Source organism: Aedes albopictus, chromosome 3 (genome assembly GCF_035046485.1).
Source record: "Aedes albopictus strain Foshan chromosome 3, AalbF5, whole genome shotgun sequence".
In the NCBI taxonomy this organism is placed as follows: Eukaryota; Metazoa; Arthropoda; class Insecta; order Diptera; family Culicidae; genus Aedes; species Aedes albopictus.
Window position 1 is genome coordinate 136,831,896 of NC_085138.1, and position 16,594 is coordinate 136,848,489.

The window sequence follows — 16,594 nt, forward strand, 5'->3', positions numbered from 1 at the left end:
TACGCACGTATGTCTGTTCTTAGCTCGCACATCGTGTTGTGCGTGAAGTGACAAAAGCAAACATCATAACAAAATCGTTCTTACGTAAATTTCGCTTCAGTTTTTAGTGTTTTTTCTATAAATTTATTGGATAAAATGGCTCTAGTTCGATCGTTTCAGTACGTATTGGTTGCGGTTTGTCCAACTTTGCCACTCATAAATTGCCTTCTTCCTTTCAGAATGCTATTCCCGCTGGCGATGCCCAAATCGTACATGCTGACAGCCGGCAACAGTTTTATCAACACCGCTCTGGCACCCACTCCAGCTGTCGGGGGCGCTTGGTCTACCCTGTCCGCCAGAACCGTAATACGGAATCAGTTCCCCCGGGCGAGGGAAACCAAGCGGGTCCGTGTACATGGCTGGTGGAAACGTTTGGCCACTCCGGAAGGACGGCGAACTTTGATGCGAAGGATTCTGAAGGGACGTCACGTTTTGTCGCATTGATTGGGGGTTGGTTCGAATCGATTGAAGGTAAATATAATGGTAAACAATTTGGGATTCGTGGTTAGTATATGCCGAAATGTCCTTATTGAAAACAATATGCGATTTAAATTACTGAAAATGAATAAATAGGGAAGCGTGACCGGGATGCCCAGAAAGCATTAGTTGAGGATTTTTTTTTTTCAAAAAATCCTAATATGAATGTAGGGATTTCTCCAGGAACTCTTGGCGGATTCTCAGCAAAAACTTCTGTAGAGCCCCAAGGAAACATTCTTCAGGAAGATTGTCAGAAAGAGTGCACGGTAGGTTTCTAGAAGAAACCTTGAAAGATTCCAAATAGGTAATCAGAAGGAACTCCTTGAAGATTACTAGAAAAAAAAAGAAAAAGACTGGGAGTTTTTCTCTAGGAACTGCAGAAACTCCTGGAAATATTACCAGCACAACAAACTGCTGAAATATTGCCGGATGGAACTCCAGAAGGGCACCCAGAAGGATCTTGAAGGATTTTTAGATGGAATTAATGGAGTATTCCCAGAAGGAACTCCTGAAGTTTTCCAGAAAAAAAAACTAGGATTCTCAGATAGTCAGATGGAGCTTTTAGTAGGAAATCCTGAGGAAATTACAAAGACTATTCTTGATAAATTCCTGGAGAAGATCTGTGACATAATAAGGAACGAAGTCATGGATAATTTCCAGAAGGAACTGGAAAAGAAAGCTCAGTGATGCACCATGTCACCTTGGAGTTTTTGACCGCTAAACGAGCGGTCATGTTTCTGTAGCAAGTTAAGTTTTTTTTCTCACATAATAACACAAACTAAGTAGAAAAAGAAACATTGCCTATATTTAGTCAAGATCTGGAATTATTCGAGATTCATTACATTCGTTTGGTAAGAGATAACCGTCGACGAACTATAGTCTAACTTTTTTTTTTGTACGATTACGAAATCACCAAATCCCACGTGCTGCGTGGTGAGTTAACGCATAGATCCAACCCAACCAGAGCACCTTTTGTGGCTTCCCTGACGGCCAAACAGCTGCCGGATGCAATATTATAGATAGGGGTACCTTTCTGCAATTTTAATAAGCAAATTTAATGGATTGATGTAAATTTCGGCAGCGACAATATGTAGTTACCGTTTTCCTGTGCTTCCAAGCCTGATCGCCACCCATTTCGTGGCATTTGTTCAACATTGGTGAACCTTTGGTGGCACTCGATGGAGCTTCCAGGCACAGCAACTGACCAAGCACCAGCTCGGCCCGTTCCGTTTCATACCACATTTGCGCTTTGACCCGCAAGCAAGGATGCAGGACCAGATGGGATCCTTTCTTCCACAGACTCTTCTCCTTGGCACTTTCAGTTGTTACACATAAGCTACTGTTGCTTAATCGAATCTGGAAACTGCTGATATAGTTGCGCTTCCGAGAGTGCCACGGCTGGAACTTCGGTTGGGACACATTACTGTCAGTTGTTTTTTCGCCTGGAAGTTTCAGCTGAGGGTAGATGTTCTTCAAGTACCACTCGAAAGATTTGCAGTTCAGACGTTTTCTCAGTTCATGACGGTCTGTGAGGTTTCCAGGGTCAATATTTTTAGCATGCGGTTGATTCTCGAAGAAGTATTTGATATAGTCATCCATCCACACACGAGATAGGCGAAGGGAATTTCTTATCATGGTGTCCGAACCGTCAGGAGATCCGTACGGCCGACGTTTCCGAAAGACGTGGCCAATCCTCGAACAAGGTACTAGCTCGATGGATCCCCCACACTGCCACGTGCGGAAGGAAATTTCCAGATTCTCTCCACCCCAGACATCCATTCCCATGTCGTATTCACCGAGATCCTTGAAATACTGTCTGTCCACGGCAAAAAGTCCACCAGCCATGGTTGGCGATTGAAATGGGCCAACAAAGTCACTTTCCTTTGCCAGTGTCCCCTTCGGAAGATTGTCCCACTTGAAGTGCAGACCCCAGTTGAAACCTCCCCGAACCAGAGGGCTTGAAGAGTAGACAAACGTATCGGAATTGATGATGTCAATCACCGGCATAGCCAGAATGGTTCGATTGGTTTTGATTCGCTGCAGCAGAGGCTCCACCCAATCCACGTTTACTTCGATGTGGCTGTCCAGGAAAATCAGCACATCGCCGGTAGCGTTCCGAGCTCCGTAGACCCGTGATCGCATCAATCCCTCACGTTCTGCATTTCTGATCAGTCTTACTTTACTGTTCTTGAGTGCGCTCAGTTCTTCCTCCAAGTTATCTTGAAGATCATCCAGATCGCTGCAATCATCGACTAAGATGATTTCATGAAGGAGATATGATGGCGTTCGACGGATGATCGAACTCACTGATCGGACCAGTGTTTCCAAATGTTCATTGTAGAAGCACATTATGATGGAGGCTGACGGAAGTACCTTGTCATAGCTTTGCTCGTGGCACCTGTAATGGGAGTTAAAAGTAACAACCATGTTAAATATTAAAATGCCATAAAATCATTATTCTTAAATAAACTGTTCAAAAGTGTATGGATTTTAGCCAGAATATCACAACTTAATAGAATAAAATTTTATAAATTCCTTTTAAAAAGTGATATTCAATTTTTGCCTACTTATAAGTATCTGATTTTTTTTCGCAAGGTTCTGGAATAATCAAAGAATTGTATCTTCGTAATCAAATAGAAAATTTCCCATAAATTTTATGAACTTAAATGTTATAGCATATCGTATATGTATTATCGCAGGACATTGGGTACGGAGCAACAAATTATCAAAGTTAATCATGCTTATCAGTCTTGCTTATCTGTTTTAAATGATTGATGCCCATCGAACATAACATTGATTAACATCACATCTCTACTTACAGTTTGTGCCTTGTATCCGGAACACTTCGAAACGGACCAATCTTATTGCTAACCAACACGTTGAACGCATGCTTCCTGTATCCTACATCTCTGATGAACTGCTCCTCGGAATTCCGCACCATACCAAATTCATCCGTTCCGTTCGGCATCATCGGTTGCAGCTCATCCATCAGTTTGTGGCTTATCTTTCTAAAATCCTTTTCCTTCCGATATCGGTTGTATTTCTCCTTAAACAAGCTGTAACTTTTCCCATTTTCAATCTTTCCTTCAAATGGATTCAACGCCACCAGATTGTTCTGGTGCCCGTTTTGAATAAATGTTCTCTTCTCCATGTCCTCAGTCTGTTCCACAGGGCCAATTACGGCCAATGCTTTACCTCTATCCCCATGACCAGCAGTGGGGATGGAAGCTATGGCAGAGTTGGATCCACTACTGCTCAAGCTCCAGTACAGATACAAGCTAATCGACCAGGTCAGCGATGCGGCAATCACACCCCAAACAAACGATTTGCTCACCATCCTTGAGATTCTGAAACGAGACGTTATAATTAATCACAAAGGCCAAAGTGTTATCCCAGTAGCAACAGTGTGATTTCGATAGGTAGTAATAGCACCTATCGAATGCTTACTTTCACCTTCTACATGTTTCACGTCGCCAATCGCTTTGCCTACCTTTTCGGTTTGTCTTTCGTCATTTACTCGATTGAAATTTTAGTGGCCATCCATAATCAAACTATTCAGTCCTGACCAAACATAGAAACTATCGAACAAAAATAACAAAAATAATTACATTATAATCACCAATTTCTGTGTTTGTTTCGGATAAGCACCGCACCAAAAACATCAAGTATATAGACCGTAAAGACGAAAACTGACTGAAGCGATAGAAGTGACAGAAGGCGAATACCGAGAGAGCCTGATGTAGAGAGCTGGAGAGAATATCAGTACAGAGCTGCCATTCTAACATATTTATCGGTTGGTTTTATCGATTCTATATTCAAGAGTTTGGCAATATAAATATTATCTTATTTCTAAGCCACGCTATGAGTTTTCGTTAATAAGTAGAACTACCAATAATGTTCAGTGCAAGTTTCATTCAATTAGGCAAGGACTTTTATTAGTTACCATATCGTACATAAAAAACGAAAAGTATTCACAAATGCCAAATCAACACTGGTAACTTTCAAACTGGGAATCAAAATTGATGAAATTCATCAAGAATATTTCTTTGTGTATGAAAGGGGGGGGGGGGCAAGATGGGTCACCTATGAAATGGATCCCTATAACATTCTGATAAAAAATCGCATTTCTCTGTTTTCTACCATGACTCTCAGATACACTAGTCAGCTATGATATAAGATGGGTCACCTTCTATTTTGAGCGTATTTTTGAAGCATTTAAAAGTAATTTATTTTTTATTATTGCGCAGTTCCCACCCAACTGGACCCCTTTCGCACTTAGTATAAGTGCGGGATCGTGAATAAAACTGCGATTTTGCATCGAATCGTTTCGGTGTCTTCTGCGCACTTATTCAGCACTTTGTAATGCATAAGTGCTCAGAAGACACCGACACGATTCGATGCAAAATCGCAGTTTTATTCACGATCCCGCACTTATACTAACTGCGGAAGGGGTCCAGTGGGGTGGGAAATGCGCAATACAAGACTATCTCATAACTCACTCGTAGCAAGCGGAATAAGCGCTTCAAATTATAACAAATTATTATTTTTTTTTATAAATACATTGATTTTCAAGTCGTCTAATATTAACTAAAATCGCAAAAATGTTTTTTCCAAATAAATTATTAAAATTTTCACTAGTAGCTCTTATTTATGCAGTATGAATATGGAGCACAAACGAAAAATCGTACCTATGTTGCCCTTTTTGTTGAGAAAATATTATGTAATTACTTAAAATACTTAAACGCTATGTGTTCCAGGCTTAACTCAAAAGAACAACCCGAGCAAAGTCTGATAGCAGATTTTTTATTTATTTATTTATTCAGTTTCGTCAAACAACGTAGACTAGTACATATACATACAGTTTTTGTTTCATTTCTTAAAGCTATAGTACATATTGTTAATAAAATACATATAAGAAAATATATAAATAGTGTATGCTGGTCGATGTGTTTATAATTTGTGCTTTTAAATTTTTTTAAGTACTACTACTGATGTTATTTCTTATAGTGTTAAAATATTTCTTTAAATTATGCCGCGACATAGTTAAGTCAATAGTTTCACAGTGTTGATTATAAATGTTCATGATTTGATTCAAAGGTTCATTTTTGGCATAGTTTGTGCGACTATGGGTAGTTTTAAACAAGTGTCGAATTCGCAATTGCCGTGAGGGTATGTAAAAGTTTAATTTTGATAAGATTTCAGTTGAATCAATTCGCTGCGAAAGGATGTCGTTAACAAATAAAACCATTGCAGTTTCACGACGCTGTTTCAGTGTTTGAATATTGATAAGCCTACAGCGCGCTTCATAAGATGGAAGAGGAAATGTAGTCCAACCTAATTTTCGAAGAGTATATAATAGAAATTGCTTTTGTACTGATTCTATTCGATCGATATGCCTACTTTGAAATGGGGACCAGACAATGTTACAATATTCCAGGATTGACCTAACATAGGCAACATATAATGTTTTTATTGTGTAGGGGTCATCCAAATTAAAGCTAAAGCGTTTTATGAAGCCAAGCATATTATTTGCCCTATGTATAATGGTATTGTAGTGGTCATTGAAATTAAGTTTAGAATCTAAGATTACTCCTAAATCTCTAACTCTACTACATTTTTCCACATTCTGATCTCCTAAGGAAATTGATATGTTTGGTGTGTTTCGTTTTCTGCTGAATGATATTAAATAACATTTTTTGATGTTTAATTGTAGTAGGTTTTTCGAACACCATGTGTGGAATATGCGAATTTCATTCGGAAATATGTTGATGTCTTCTTGATTCCTTATTTCCATATATAGTTTCATATCGTCGGCATAAATAAGCACTTTTATTTTCTTCAGGATGAAGGAAATGTCGTTAATGTAAAGAATAAATAAAAGAGGGCCCAGATGGGAACCTTCAGGCACTCCTGAAGTGACTTGAATGGGATGTGATGTTTTTCCTTTGACTTTTATTATTTGTTAGCGGTTTGTAAGGTACGATTCAAGCCATTTAAGAAGTCGGGGTTCTATACCCATTTATTGCAATTTGAAGAGTAGCATTGGAATATCAATGCGGTCAAATGCCTTGCTAAAGTCAGTGTAAAGAGCTTCTACGTGATTGCCATATCCATTGCAGTCAATGAAAAGTTAATGAATTCCAATAAATTTGTAGCGGTTGAGCGCCCTTTATAGAATCCATGTTGCATGTGCGTTATTCTATTCTTAATTTGAGCAAATATATTTTTATTGATTATTGCTTCGAATAATTTAGGAATGCACGAGATAATGGCAATTCCACGGTAATTGCGTATGTCAGATTTTTTGCCAGATTTGAAAATAGGTACCAAAAAGAGCTTTTCCATGATTTGGGGAAGATACCTGTTTTGAGAGATTTTTTAAATAGCCAAAATAGTGGCGTGGTGAGCTCCATAGCTAGACTCTTCAAAAATACAGGAGGAAGGCCGTCGGGTCCAGCACCTTTAGAAGCATCTAAATTTTTAAGTGCGTTCAAGATGTCGTGTACCGTCACTTCATTGTGAGTTATATTCACAGGAAATTCAGAGATATATTCAAAAAAGTCTCGGTCACGGTCATGATCTGAAAAGGTGGTGTAAATTTCTTGAAAAAATGATGCAAATAGGTTGCATATTTCGTCTGGATTGTTGCCTACGTGTTCATCAAGATTCATAGAAGATGGAAAATTGTCAGATTTAAGATTAGTTTTTACGTAATTGAAGAAATTCTTAGGGCAAGACTTTATTTCATTTGAGGCCATCCATTAAGTACGTCACGGTCCTAGGGGGGAGGGGGGGGGGTTGCGAAAGTGTGACAAGCAATGTATTAAGTATAGGAAAAATCCGTACGAAGGGGGGAGGGGGGGTCGAAAATTCCCAATTTTAGCGTGACGTACTTAATGGATGCTCCCTTTTTCAGTTTTGGCATTATACTCTGCGAATGCGGTGTCAATGGCAAAATTTAGTTGATTAGCAATGTCTAAATATTTTTTCCAAACTTTCATCGCAATTTTTTTTTTTTTTTTTTTTGTAAATTTTATGCGCTTTCTGTTAGCGATTTTTCAATTTTTTTATTTGTTTATTATACCAGATGGGATATTTAAAATTGACATTACGTCTTTTTTTCTTTTTAGGGACTTCGTCATGAATAATTTTGAAAATAATGTTGTAAAAAAGATTTACAGCATTTACGACATTTCCTTCATTCCGTAGTGTTGATTGCCAGTTTATATTGTCTAGTCTACGCTTTATATTGACATAGTTAGCTTTTTGATATTCAAAGACTTCTTCGTACTCAAAGTCGTTGGGTTTTTGCTGTCCATGAATAAATATTGATAATTCGTTTGCTGTGTGAAAAGCTTCATTTTTCCACAAGGGATTCAATGATTCGCTCACGCAAAAATCTTCGTAAATATTAGTGAACAAGAAATCCAAATAACAATTTTGTTGGTTTTTGACATGATTTATTTGATTGAGGCCTAAATTAGCAGTTTTGTCAAAAATAAACTGCAATGTTTCATTGTCCCCAACGACTGGGAGTGAGATACATTCATTTTCAGAGCCCTAATGAAGTCTCCTTGGCGTTGGTTAAAGTCACCATAGATGTGAACTTTAACCTCGGGAGGAAATTGCGATAAAATTTGTTCAGCTGATTGAAAAAAAATATCGTAAGTAGTTTTATGAGCGTGATCTGGGGTAAAGTATACGGAGACAAACACGTGAGTTTCGCCAGAAATGCAAGGTTTCACCCAAACATGTTCAAAGTCTTTGCATTTAGGTGCTAAAATAATTTCTGAATTGAAATTATTCGAAATTGCAATTAGTACTCCTCCACCAGACCTTTTTTGGGACTCCAGAAAATTTCTTTCTTCTCTGAAAACGTTAAATGCACTTCCAAGAACTTCTTCACTTCGTACGCTTTCATCCCAGCTTGTTTCAGTTGCTAGAATAGCCGAAAAGGAAGAGCTTATAAATTTCCTTCATTTTGGCTGAGGTTTTCATACGATTGAAATTTTGACAATAGATCAGAATTTCAGTCGCATTCTGTTGTGAAAACGGAGAAGTATTTGGAAGATTAGTCATACTTACAATACTATTCTGCATAGACATATTTTCGTCGTCAATTGCAGCTACTTCATCGAAGTCTGTCAGCGGCGTTGAACATTTATTGGTTGAGAAAATTTATGAGCCGCGTCCCTTGCGTTTTGAAGACGTTGAATGCGTTCACTAGAAAGGAACGCTCGATGAGACTGCAGGTCTGTCATGGCTGCCTATTCCACGCTTGTCTATAACATGCCTCATTTGCTCTCGTACGGTGTTGCAGCATTCTCGCCCATGCTGCATTCTTCTCGTTTTTCAACTGTTTACATTCGCCGTCGTACCAGTCGTTTCTGTGTTTCGGAGTCGCGAAGCCTAGTGCTGTAGCCGAGGTACTACCTATGGCGGATCGGATGACCCTCTAGCCATCTTCAAGTGTAGCTGTGCCAAGCTGCTCTTCCGTTGGTAGGGCCACTGCTAACTGCTGTGCGTAGTCTTGAGCCACTTCTACGTTACGCAGCTGCTCGATGTTGAACCGTGGCGTTCGACTTCGACGCGTGGTGATAACTGTCGAAAGTTTTGAGCGCATGCATAGCGACTAAGTAGTGATCCGAATCTATATTTGCACTGCAGAAGGTGCAAACATTGGTTATATCCGAGAAGAATTTACCGTCGATTAGAACGTGGTTGATTTGCTTTTCTGTTTTATGGTCGGGTGATCTCCAAGTTTCTTTGTGGATATCTTTGCGGTGAAAGAAGGTGCTTCGGACTACCATACCACGGGAGGCTGCAAAGTTTACGCATCGCTGCACAGTGGTGCGAGGGCGGTCGAAACCTAAAAAATGAAAATGCTTTTCACGTAGATATAATATTTTTGTCAGATTCCTAAATATTTCAACTGTAGAAATCCAAAATTTCAGATCGATTCATTGAAATTTGAATTTTTGACAGCCTCCTGAACGGACTGTGGTTTATGGCCTTCATACAAAATCTATACATAATGTTTATTCACAGCTATGCCAGTGTCCCGTGCTTTAATAAACACACGAACTATAATAATTGCTTTGAAGGCTTTGTTCGTAGATATGTGAAGATCATCTATATGGCATTTAAGTTGTGAAAAAGCTACCTAAAAAGGGGCCGTCCATATACCACGTGGACAGAAAACTCATGGTTTTTGACGCACCCCCCCCCCCCCCATGGACAAGCGTGGACTTTTCATTGACCCCTACCCCCCTCCCGCAATGTCCACGTGGACATCTGGAAAAAAAATGTTTTTTTTTTTAATATTTGTAATATAAACGGAAAAAAAATATTTTAAAAAGTTTTTTTAAATAATAGTTCATGTTTTCTTCGTAAAATAAATAATAACTTTATGAATAACAAATATTATATAGCCATATGGGAAGAAAACTTTTTGAGTGACTTCATTTAAAAGTCTTTCTCAAAGAAGCACGAACTAGGTAGCTACAGAAAATTTCCCACTGGATTATTGGATGTTTCGTGTGATGTCCAACGCCTAATGTTAGTGATTGCTCAGTCTGTGCAATCTCTGGTTGAAGACGGTGTTGTTTAAAATGTTTTGTTTTGTTAAAATAAAGTAATTTCTGCCTTTTTTTGTTGAGGTAAGATTATATTTCTCAGTATTTTACAAAAACAAGAATTACAGCAACTTTTCAAGAATGCATAGAGTATAGTCGAAACTAAATTATATTGCTGAGATTTAGACTTCAATATCCTATAGAAACATCTTAAGTTTTAAAGAAAGTTTCACAAAGGGTTTAAGATAAGCCTGCAAATCTTCACATGTATTTTGAAACTTCGAAGTAGTTTACAAAACTTAATATGAAACTTCGAGAAATATACACAGAACTTTAATAAAAACTTTCTGGCTGAAACACCAACATTTGCATGGTCGACGCTCCATTTTAAATCTCCAGATTATTCCGCGATGAAAAAAGTAAATAATTAGAAGTTGTGATAATTTAAAACAAATTAGTCGATGAGTCAATACCATGATTTTTTTCCTTGAAGAAGTCATGTCCAACTGAAAAACAATGTGTAATAAAATAAAATGTAATGAACTGTCATTGAAGAAAATCTCATGAATAATGCGACATAATTTGTTTCGTTTGTAAAACTTTGATTCATAATTCTTGTGTCAATGTTGTCCACGTGGACATTTGACGAACCCCCACCCCCCTCTCCGTGGACAAGCGTGGACTTTTCTCAAACCCCCTCCCCCCTCTAAGTTGTCCACGTGGTATATGGACGGCCCCAAATGAGTTATCCTTCGATATTCTTGAAAATTACCCATTTTTGAGTCAAAATTGATCTAAGACTATAGTAGGACGTGCGCGCCCGCGATGTGGTTGTGCGATTTTGTAAGCCTAAGACCAGTGCTTTCGATTGGTGTATGATTTATTTTGCGAAAACTTGCGATAGATTTCATGATTTGCATATGTTTTTGAGGGTTTTGGGTAAGAGGTTTTGGCTGGCTTTTGTTCAGCAACGCACCACTGTGCCCTGGCCGTTATCATTCGATACGGCGTGCAGGCCGTTTCGCCCGATTACCGGTCTGTACATTTCCTCCCTTCCTACCTGCGCGTTCATGTCGCCGACAACGATTTTCACGTCACGCGGTGAGCAACCATCTTATGTTTGCTCTAACTGCGCGTAGAACGCTTCTTTCTAGTCATCAGGTCTCCCTTCGTGTGGGCAGTGAACGTTGATGATGCTGTAGTTGAAGAAACGGCCTTTAACTCTTAACATGCACATTCTTGCGTTGATCGGCTGCCACCCGATCACACGTTGTCGCATCTTGCCCAACACTATAAATCCTGTTCCCAGTTCATTAGTGGTGGCACAGCTTTGGTAGAAGGTAGCCGCTCGATGCCCGCTTTTCCACACTTTCTGTCCAGTCCAACAAAGTTCCTGCAACGCCACGATGTCGAAGTTGCGGGGATGTAGTTCGTCATAAATTATCCTGTCACATCCTGCGAAACCTAGTGACTTGCAATTCCATGTTCCAAGTTTCCAATCGTAGTCCTTATTTCGCCGCGTGGGTCTTTGCCGATTTATCGAGTCGTATTTTCTCCTATGTTATTCGCAATGGGGATTTTTACGGGTGGCTTATTGGGCCTACGCCAACACTCCTGTCTCGCCGGAGGGCCATCGTGCCAGTTCTGTTTAACGTCCCAACCAACACTGGGACAACCAACACTGGGACAACCACGCTGATGGGGCTACCACCTTGGATCTAGCTGGGTGTGGTGCAGCGTTTCTTACTCAGCCGCTCGATGCCAGAACAGACGCTATTTGAGCCGCACCTCCTTGGTTAACAGACGCTCGGGTCGTACCTCCTAAATCTAGCTGAAGTCAGAAGGACAACAGTACCCAGGCTGCACAATCAGCTAAGCACACAACTCTTAGCTGGCGGTCCTTGTCATCGCTTGACCCGTGGAAGCATGAGGTAGGAACTTGTGAGAACCAGAGCTATGTTGGACGCTCTCCTTATCGACTCACCGTTTTGCAGCCCAATAAGATAGATAAATAAATGAATTATTATTATTATAACCTAACTAACTACATGGACCAAACTACAAAAAACCAATTGACAAAATGAATAAAGGGGGAAACTTGTATTAACCGTTATGTGGCCGACGCGAGTACCCAGCATTCATTTAAAAAAAGCAAAAAGTTTGTCGAACAATAACGGTTAAAACTATTTTTGTTCAACGCAGGCCAGAACAGTGTCGACTTGGGCTCCTAGAAGCAAATGTAGGGAAAGAGTGCAGTGTAGAACATCAGAACAGTGTTCATTCATTCATAATGAATGATTCATTTATTTAGTATTACATCAAATTCAAGATAAAACTGAATCAACAATACAGTGCGAGAAATAAGTATAAAGACAGAGCCGTTTTCCATACAAAATAATCATATCGTATTTCCATATAAAAATGTGTCTTTATATTTATTTGAATCTGAAAAGTCGATATAAACGTTTTGATGGATGATGATTTATATTTCTAGCCAAAATTCTAGTTATTTTAAGGTTGCAGACAAATTTCCATAACAATCGAATCGCTAGAAAAAGATATTTTGATCCCTAAACATGATTATTTTGTATGGAAAACGGCTCTGTCTTTGTACTTATTTCTCGCACTGTATTTCTCCATAATACTCGGTTCGTGCCTGCCGCTCTCCATCCTCGGACGCGCCCGATGCTCGCCAAGTCACGCTCCACCTAGTCCGCCCATCGTGCTCTCTGCGCTCCACGCCGTCTTGTGCCAACCGGATCAGTTGCAAACACCACCTTTGCAGGGTTGTTGTCCGGCATTCTTGCAACATGCCCTGCCCACCGTATCCTTCCGGCTTTGGCCACCTTCTGGATGCTGGGTTCGCCGTAAGGTGCAGCGAGCTCGTGGTTCATTGTTCTCCGCCACACACCGTTCTCCTGCACACCGCCGAAGATCGTTCTTAGCACGCGTCGCTCGAAAACTCCGAGTGCTTGCAGGTCCTCTTCGAGCATGGTCCATGTCTCGTGTCTGTAGAGGATCACCGGTCTTATTAGCGTTTTGTACATGGTGCATTTGATGCGTGGGTGAATCTTTCTAAACCTCAGCTTCTTCTGAAGCCCGTAGTTGGCCCGACTTCCGCTGATAATGCGCCTTCAAAATTCACGACTCACGTTGTTGTCAGCCGTCTGTAAGGATGCAAGGTAGACGAATTCCTCAAGCACCTCGAAGGTATCCACGTCTATCGTAACATTACTACCCAGACGGATCCGGTCGTTTTCGGTTCCGCCTACCAGCATGTACTTTGTTTTTGAGGCATTCACCACCAGTCCGACCTTTGCTGCTTCGCGTTTCAGGCGGGTGTACAGCTCTGCCACCGTTCCAAATGTTCTAGCGATAATGTCCATGTCGTCCACAAAGCACACAAATTGACCGGAGATTTTGTGAAAATAGTTCCCCGGCTTTTGAGCCCGGCTCGTCGCATCACACCTTCCAGAGCGATGTTGAAGAGTAGGCATGAGAGGCCATCACCTTGTCGCAGTCCCCGGCGAGATTCGAATGAACTAGATAGTTCACCCGAAACCCTTACGCAGTTTTGCACACCGTCCATCGTTGCTTTAATCAGTCTAGTCAGCTTCCCAGGAAAGTCGTTTTCGTCCATTATTCTCCATAGCTCTGCGCGGTCGATACTGTCGTATGCCGCTTTGAAGTCGATGAACAGGTGATGCGTTGGGTATTCACGGCATTTCTGGAGGATTTGCCGTACGGTAAAGATCTGGTCCGTTGTCGACCGGCCGTCGATGAAGCCGGCTTGATAACTTCCCACGAACTCATTTGTTTTAGGTGACAGACGACGGAAGATGATCTGGGATAGCACTTTATAGGCAGCATTCAAAATAGTGATCGCCCTGAAGTTCTCACATTCCAAATGGTCGCCTTTCTTGTGAATGGGGCAGATTACCCCTTCCTTCCACTCCTGCGGTAGCTGTTCGGTTTCCCAGATCCTGACTATCAGCCGATGCAGACAGGTGGCCAACTTTTCTGGGCCCATTTTGATGAGTTCAGCTGCGATACCATCCTTACCAGCTGCTTTGTTAATTTTGAGCTGGTGAATGGCATCCTTAACTTCCCTCAGCGTGGGAGTTGATTCGTTCCTGTCCTCTGCTGCACCAACATAGTCATTTCCTCCGCTGCCTTGGTCCCCAGGCCTACATTCTCTTCGCCATTCACGTGCTCGTCGAAGTGCTGCTTCCACCTTTGGATCACCTCACGTCCGTTTGCAAGAGGCCTCCGTCTTTATCCCTGCATATTTCGGCTCGCGGCACGAAGCCGTTGCGGGATGCGTTGAGCTTCTGATAGAACTTCCGTGTTTCTTGGGAACGGCACAGCAGTTCCATTTCTTCACACTCCGCTTCTTCCAGGCGGCGCTTTTTCTCCCGAAAGAGCTGGGTCTGCTGTTTCCGCTTCTGTTTATAACGTTCCACGTTCTGTCGAGTCCCTTGCTGCTGCAGCATTACCGCCCTCGCTGCATTCTTCTCCTCCAAAACCGTTCTGCACTCTTCGTCGAACCATTCGTTCCGTCGATTCCGTTCCACGTACCCGATGGTGCTCTCGACTGCGTCGTTGATGGCTGCTTTCACTGTACTCCAGCAGTCCTCTAGAGGGGCCTCATCGAGCTCGCCCTCGTCTGGCAACGCGGCCTTGAGATTCTGCGCGTATGCTGAGGCGAAATCCGGTTGTTCAGTCGCTGTAGGTTGTACCGTGGTGGTCGCCGGTATCGTACATTGTTGATGATGGAGAGTTTTGGGCGCAGTTTGTCCTTCAGCAGATAGTGGTCGGAGTCGATGTTGGCGCCACGATAGGTCCTGACGTCCATTATGTCGGAGAAGTGCCGTCCGTCAATCAGAACGTGGTCGATTTGAGATTCCGTCTGATGTGGTGATCTCCAGGTGTAACGATAAAGGAGGCTGTGTTGGAAAAAGGTGCTACGTATGGCCATATTTTTGGAGGCGGCGAAATCGTTTCGTTTCGTTCGTCTGCTGGTGGGCGCTGAACTTGCCAATCGTCGGTCTGAATTCCTCCTCCTGGCCTACCTGAGCGTTCAAATCACCTATGATGACCTTGACGTCGTGGCTTGGGCAGCGATGCGTCCTTGTCATCATCAATACTTCCGGAGTGTGGGCTGTGCACGTTTATTATGCTGAAGTTGAAGAATCGGCCCTTGATCCTCAACCTGCACATTCTTTCGTCGATCGGCCACCAACCGATCACGCGCCTCTGCATATCACCCATCACGATGAAAGCTGTTCCCAGCTCGCGTGTGTTGCCGCAGCTCTGGTAGATGGTATGATTACCTCTAAACGTTCGCACCATGGATCCTGTCCAACACACCTCCTGCAGCGCTACGATGCCGAACCCGAGGTCCTTCAATAGATCGGCGAGTATGCGGGTGCTCCCAATGAAGTTGAGAGATCGGCAGTTCCACGTACCGAGTTTCCAATCGCAAGTCCTTTTTGTTCGCTTGGATCGTTGCCGTTGGTCTCGGTTCGTATTATTCTGTTGCTGATTTTCACAGTGTTGCTGATCAGCACATTGTTGCTACCGCCGTAATCACTTGGAAAATAAATTCAAACAATTTACATGTATTCATCATCTCTGATCGTTATTGAAGGTGTGCAACTGGCATGTAGGCGAAAAAGTTTTAAATAATCCTAGCAGTTGTTTAAATATGAAATGTGAGTGGTACGGTAGACCAGAAGTTGACAATTTTCATTGGAAATCGAAAAGAATTTCCGTGGTTTACCTGCCTAGCTTCTATAACCGTTCAGTAATGATCAAATCACATTACGTAACGCAAAATTACCCAATTTTTTTGCGAACGAACCCATACAGATGCTTTTATGTGTTCGGCCTTGGTTCGGCCATTTTACTCCACCAAGGCATTTTGAACCATGTTCCCTTATGTCTTTTGGAATGCCTAACCATTTGAAACATGCTTCAAGAAGGTCTATTATAGTATTCTGGTTCTATTCTAGTGTAGTCTACACATAAAAATGCTTCAAGAAATGCTTGTGCTCTTGATGAAAAGTCAAAATGAGTCAGTTTTTGCGAGGTCAAGCTCCGTTTCCTTATATTTTCTCTATGTAAATAACAGTTCGTGACATTGACATTGTTTTAACCATTTTAGGATTGCTTGCTGTAAGTTAGTGAAGCTAAGTGATAACAAACTTATTTTAGAAGAGATCTTTGATATGCTGGATGTAATGAACAATAAATAGGATTATTTTTGATACAAAAGTAAGATTCTGACGTAACACGTGGAATATGTGAAAGATGTTTATTCTACATTTATTTATTCTTTATTGCATTTATTACATTTATAGAAAAGCAAGCGTGATCTAAATATGTATTGTAAATGTAATTAGCCTATACCACCAATCAAAGAATACAAATATCAGCTAACATGATCAACAAAGTAGAAGAAGCCTACAAATAGATATATACATACATGTGAACAGAGTAGC

General features: G+C 41.3%; 2 protein-coding genes across 2 annotated transcripts; one reads left to right on the top strand and one right to left on the bottom strand.

Annotated features, from left to right (window-relative positions):
- On the top strand, nucleotides 1-532 carry LOC109419357 (large ribosomal subunit protein bL34m). Its single transcript, XM_019693592.3, has 2 exons — nucleotides 1-158; nucleotides 219-532. The coding sequence occupies exons 1-2, from the start codon at nucleotides 136-138 to the stop codon at nucleotides 481-483; spliced, it is 288 nt and encodes a 95-aa protein (XP_019549137.3). The 5' UTR covers nucleotides 1-135; the 3' UTR covers nucleotides 484-532.
- Nucleotides 533-1,299: 767 nt separating this feature from the next.
- LOC109408454 (polypeptide N-acetylgalactosaminyltransferase 35A) lies at nucleotides 1,300-4,195 on the bottom strand. The gene is made up of 4 exons (XM_019681786.3): nucleotides 4,007-4,195; nucleotides 3,336-3,863; nucleotides 1,615-2,914; nucleotides 1,300-1,549 (listed from the first exon to the last, which is right to left on the bottom strand). Exons 1-4 carry the CDS (start codon nucleotides 4,027-4,029, stop codon nucleotides 1,418-1,420), a joined length of 1,983 nt encoding a protein of 660 aa, XP_019537331.3. The 5' UTR covers nucleotides 4,030-4,195; the 3' UTR covers nucleotides 1,300-1,417.
- Nucleotides 4,196-16,594: the final 12,399 nt, after the last annotated feature.